The sequence below is a fragment of the Siphateles boraxobius genome, unplaced genomic scaffold, assembly GCF_051911475.1.
Source record: "Siphateles boraxobius isolate OS27281-9 unplaced genomic scaffold, OSU_SipBor_1 406, whole genome shotgun sequence".
In the NCBI taxonomy this organism is placed as follows: Eukaryota; Metazoa; Chordata; class Actinopteri; order Cypriniformes; family Leuciscidae; genus Siphateles; species Siphateles boraxobius.
The window spans coordinates 115582-121581 of record NW_027509038.1 but is presented as its reverse complement, the minus strand read 5'-3'; the positions used below and the strand labels follow the sequence as shown (position 1 = coordinate 121581).

General features: G+C 36.2%; 1 protein-coding gene across 1 annotated transcript in view; it reads right to left on the bottom strand.

Annotated features, from left to right (window-relative positions):
- Positions 1 to 479: 479 nt before the first annotated feature.
- Positions 480 to 6000, bottom strand: part of LOC143706076 (astrotactin-2-like) — a 79502-nt gene continuing 73981 nt past the window's right edge. Inside the window, exons 8-9 of the mRNA XM_077197624.1 lie at positions 2471 to 2571; positions 480 to 675 (exon numbers count right to left, since the gene is read on the bottom strand). Of these exons, the coding sequence (XP_077053739.1) occupies positions 488 to 675; positions 2471 to 2571 (289 nt within the window). The 3' untranslated portion in view covers positions 480 to 487. The remainder of the gene's footprint in view (positions 676 to 2470; positions 2572 to 6000) is intronic.

The following is a 6000-nucleotide window of genomic DNA, read 5'->3' as shown; positions in this document are numbered from 1 at the left end:
GAGGGTTAATTGCATGTAATTATGCATAATTTATTGTCTTTACTATAGTAAGTACATGTAACACATGTAACAAGGGCATTGTAAAATAAAGTGTTACCAAAAAAAGTATAACAGTTTTATGTAATTACAAATAATATACAATTAAGCATCCTCAAACTTTGTATATTCACTCTGGTATAGTTTTTAGTATCCTTTAGTACACTAGTAATTAAAATATGATCCACTAATGGTTAAAATCCACAAAGGCTGCGTTCACACTGCTGAATGTGATCTGGTTTTGTCACTCAGATCACAGTGAGAAAAGCCTGAAGTGCACTGAATCTATCGGATACATATCTGATTTATATGCCATATCTTTTTTTTTTGTGGATTTGAAAAGTGTGCAATTGTCTCTTGTCATAAAGATCTGATTAAAACAGATTAGATTGTATTTAGCAAAGCCGTTGAGATGCAGAGAATGACTGATGCTGATTGGTTATGCTCTTCCTCACCTGGGTCCAAGTTCATCCTCACTTCTCCACACAAAGTCTCCAAACTTCTCGTAGTGTGAGTTGTAGTGATGCTGCACGCGATACAGCAGTGGTGGGGAGATCTCCATCAGGGTGTTGTAGGCCGTCTGCTGCTCCTTTCCACTGGTGTAGCCGTTATACAGGTTATACACTTTATCTGCGATCTCTGTTCGAGGAGAAAGAATCCAAAAACTGAACTGTCTGTATTCTATTGAAGCTTGTTTCCGCCACTGAATAAAAATAATAATAAAGGTAATTGCACATTTTTATCTTGCAATTCTGACTTTTTTCTCATAATTGCAAGATATAAAAGCGCAGTTGCGAGTCGTAAAGTCAGAATTGTGAAAATTAAACTCGAAATTCTGAGAAAATGTCCGAATTGTGAGCTGACGACTTTTCTGAAAATTTGCGAGTTTATATCTCACAATTCTGACTTTATCACATGCAATTGCAATTTTATATCTTGTAATTGTGAGAGAGAAAAAATGTTGTAATGACCTTTTCTAGATTTTTATTCCGTTGGAGAAACAAACTTCAATAGAATTCAAAGAAACATTTTAAGAAAATCTGTTCTTTCAACTTTGCAGACAAATGAAATTCTGCCAGTGTTTTATGAAATCGTGTGTAAAAGTACTTATTATTAATAATACATTTTGAGAGAATATATTTAAGTGCAAATTGAATGCAGTGTTTTTAATTTCAATTAAATTAAGTTGTATTAGCTTAATCTTTTTATTAAATGCAGTTGAACTTTAGTGTTTTTGACCCACCTACTATAATAAGAACTTAGTAAAATCATAATTACTTTCGTCGTCTTTTAAATTGACTTCAAATGCATTATCTACAGTTAAATTTATAATCAAGTACTTTGCATGTGCTTCAGTGTTTAAGTGTACTTTTTTAAAGCACTACAAATGATTACTAAAACACAATGACTGAACTTTTGACATTATTACAAAGTGTACTTAAGTGTGTAAGAAGGTGTCATGAAAAGTGTAATCTCTTTAAGTACACTTTCTATTATACTTTCAGTAATTTAAGTACACTACAATGCAATTAAACACACTTCATTTTCACAAGACAATTAGAACTAAATGAGATTTCCTAACATTCTTTAATTGCTTCTTAACACATCATCACTTTATGAGTTAACAGTTTATTTTACAGTGTCATTGTTACATGTAGTTACTGGAGTAATAACTATAAATTATGCATAATTACATGCAACCAACCCTAAGTTCTCTTTGCTATTGCGGGCCCTACATTGTGAATAGTTTGCCTTTTCAGGTTAGATCTGCACCTTAAAACCTACTTTTATTCGCTTGCTTCTAATAATCAGTAATTTGTATCTGTTTTTTATTTTATTTATTATTATTATTATTATTATTATTTTAGGTATTTATTTTATGAATGTTGTCTGTTTTCATTTCATTCCTATAGTAAGTACATGTTATTATTACTCAGTACTTAAATGTGTAATTACACTGTAACACGGATACCTTAAAATAAAGTGTTACACTAATTATATATCTAAGTACAGAGTAATATTAATTAACTACATGTACTTAGTATAGGGTTAGGGTAGAAATAGGGTTTGGTTTAGGGTTAGTTAACATAATTAACTGTTATTACAATGATAAATACATGTTACATATGTAACAAGGACACTAAAATAAAGGGTAACCCTTTATGACTTTCATGGTAAGTCCTACTTTTCCTTTTCTTTGAGTGAACTTTCTGTAATCCTATTTTGACTTTGATATCGATTTTGAGGGCATTTCTTCCCTGTGACAAGACCTGTGAGTCCTGTTGGAGTAAAATCCTCTAGCCACTATGGATGACGTAATGGTAAACAGAAACATGAAGAGCTGCCACCTCGGATGGGTGCGATGATGACATGTCACGCGGCTCAATCTCTTCATTCACACGTGTGAATGGAGAGAAGGAGAACGGCTCTGTACCTTCAGCTTTGCTGTCATCCACCATCGGACAAGACGTGCGGACGGTCACAAAACTCGCGTCCGAACGACTTCCACGACTGTCCACCGCATAAAGAGTGAACCTAGAAGAGAGGACGTGAGGAAAAGACTGTTTCAGTGTGTTTCCTAATCTCTGTTTTTAAGCTCCATGTAACTGAGACATTTACATGGAACATTTACACCAATAAACAAATAGAGCAAAGTAAGCCAAATAACTGTGGGCTTCGGCAACATAAACACGGCATCTTACGACAAAATCATTAAAACCGAAAGGTGTCCCTGAACGAGTGTTTTCTGGAGTTCTTGTTTATGAGCCACAGACCACTAAAAGCACGCAGGCAGGGATTCCAGTGGATTCTGTTACGTTAGGAAATTGCGTGCATGACGTGCAAAAAAACGAAAGAAAAAAAACAGTCATTACAGCTAATAGCAGCTTAAATGGGACTCCCACTTCATCTAATGACGGAGTTCCGTTTGGCAAATAAAAAACACATTAAAGCTGCAGCTCAGCGTTTTCTCAGACCACCCAGCACAACCTGCACTAACCAGCCCTGACTCGCGGGTCACTGAGGTCACTCATGCTGACTAGTTTAACTGACTATGTCTTGTTATTATTTTTAGCCAATATTTATTGTGCAAGACCAAAAAAAAGTGTGAATATGCGTGTGTCAGACTTTTCTCCTGAGAAAGTACAAAAAAAAGTTTTTTTGTTTTGTTTGACAATCGCTTACTCTTGTTTTGAACAAAACCAACCAATATTTAAATCTCTTAATAGAACAATAATGACCAATATTTCAATCTCAAACATATCAATACCAACTTAAATATCTTAAAGATATTAGGATATTAAGACCTATTCTGCTTTTTTCCATGTTCATCTTTCTTTAGTGTGTAATGTTGCTGTATGAGCATGAAAAAACTCTGCAAAGTTTCAAAGTCCCTCCAGCGGGAGTTCTTCTCTATATCAGTGTCAGTGTTTCTGAACTCCTGAAATGCCTCCATTGTAGTCTTGAGTTTCTTCCGGGAACGAACACGTCATAATATTCCTCATTTAAATAATTAATATGCAGAATAAAGGGGCGGGGCCTGGTTGAGTTATTTAGTAGTGTGTTAAACTGGCGGTTATGGTAAGGGGCGGGACATTTCCCAAACACACTCAAAGCGCTCGACCGATCACAACACACTGATCCAGCCGACCAATCAGAGCACAGGGTGCTTTTCAGAAGGCAGAGACAGGAAGTAAACAGAGCGTTACTGACAGACTGGGAAGAGAGGAGCCGCAACAATGGAGAATATGAGGAAAATAATCAACATTCAAGAAGGAAAACCTGTTCTAGTAGAGCCAAAACCAATACTTTGTGAAAGGGCATAATATGGCCTCTTTAATTGCCTTTGAATGCTCACACATGTGCTCGAGTCATTGCAGCTCTAATATATGTGCTCGACAACACTATACATTAAGATCTGAACCAAATATTCGGAGGACTCCTTGTATCATCATTTTATATTGTATCATATCATTCTGTATTGTGAATATAGTCCCAGCTACAGTTGCAAAAAAAAACAACACCCTTTAGCATTGCCTATATTCTTAAATAATAAAGGCTGTTAAATGTTGCTGACTCATAACCTCAGCATGGCTCCAAATCTTGGTGCTGTACAGTACGTCAAGTGCACTGTAAACATACATTAAGTAGATTAAATAGACTCTCCACGTGTATATGCAATGTGCCAGCATCAGATTAAATTGCAAAGCACATTTTTTATTAAAATTCCTTCATTACCAGAAACGCAGTCATACCATAAACCAACATCACATGCATCCAACCCGAGACGCCGGTTGCAGACATTTGTTCATTCCAGCTTTGTTGTATAACATTCATCACTGATGAATCCAATGAAATGGATACGCTTTCTGACTATGCATAAGACAATGGGAGGATGCCAGAGATGTCTTTCCCTGCTTCCAAGGAGAATTTTCTTTACACGGCAAGGTTTCGACACTTTGACTCTTCCTTTGTTTGGAAATCCATATTTCAATAACCACTAGCTGATTGTTTTGTTTGTAATACGGTCTGTTTATACATGGCTTGCATAGTTTGCCTGATCTTGTTATTCATCGAATGAGTGTGGCATTCCTTTCCTAAACCTCACCAAAAGACATGACTCCAAATGCAGGCCAGCCACCATCCGCTGCCAATCTCATCAGAACAACACTGGCTCAACAATCACATTGTTTGAATTATGTGGTTTTGTGGTTGCCTATTGTAATGTTTTTTATTTTATTTTTTATTTTTTTATCAGACAATTTGTAGATTGGTTTAAGGACTTCAGAAAGGGAACTCTAGACTAGTTGCTGTTTTGGGTTGCTCAAGGTGTTGCAAAACTGCCAAAGGTACTTTTGGTGCTTATATAGGCTACTCCGAATTAGCTCTCACTTTACCGTATGCTCTTAAAAATAAAGGCTCCAAAAGAAGGTTTTAAAGCAATGATATAGAAGAACCATTTTTGGTAAATCGAGTCCATCAACACTCCTAAAGCATCACAGTCCTATAGCTCATCCTGGGTCTACATTTCATTCAGTAACATTAGGTGGTTTTGATTTATATGCTGTTAAATGTTGATGATCGCGTTATTTTACATATGCATATGATTACATATGATTGTTTCTGCTTCTTTTTCGCCTGTGTTTTGATTAAGAGATTCTTTCGTAAGATGCGTAATAGCGCCCCCTACCGAATAACAGTGAACACACAGAAAGCCGCACATTTACGTCAATGCCGGGGAAAGAGTAAATTAGTCTAAAGGCCTGTATATATATATAACGATAAATATACAGTTTTAATAATCATCCTAATTTTATGAGAATCGGGAAGTCCACACCACACCACAACTATAACGATAACAACACAAAGGAACGATTTAATTGGAATCACTTTCAAAACGATAAAACAGCCAATCAGAAAGCATCCTTTTTCCTTTAGAATCCATCCAACAATCATAATTTAAAGCAGCAGGTGACAAAACTTGTGCACTGATGCGGACGGTGTAATATAGTTATCGTTATAGCTGTGCTTAAACAACCGTTTTCCACTATAAAGACACTTTTGTTGAATGGAAATTGATGTAAAAGGTTATTTTTGGAACCTTAGATGTGAATAAAGAACCTTTATCTGTAAGAGTGTATCTAAATGGTGTGCAGCTCTTTAGACTTTCAAACGCCATTTTTTGATGCTTTAGTTTTATTCATGTTTCTTATCTTTGCTTCTCTCTCTGGATGTCACATGCCATTTAAATCCAAGTCTGAGGAACTCTGCGAACAATTGGCAGTGATAAAGATCACCCAGGAGAACAAAGGAGAAGTGGTCTGGCTCATCGCTGGGAATGTCAAAACACATTCCCCTTCGCCCCCAGGAACGATCCCTCTCTCTCTCTCTTTCTCTCTCTCTCTCTCTTCTTCTGCCCGGCTGACACACTCTACATCTGTCTTTTTCTCACTTCAGTTTCACCAT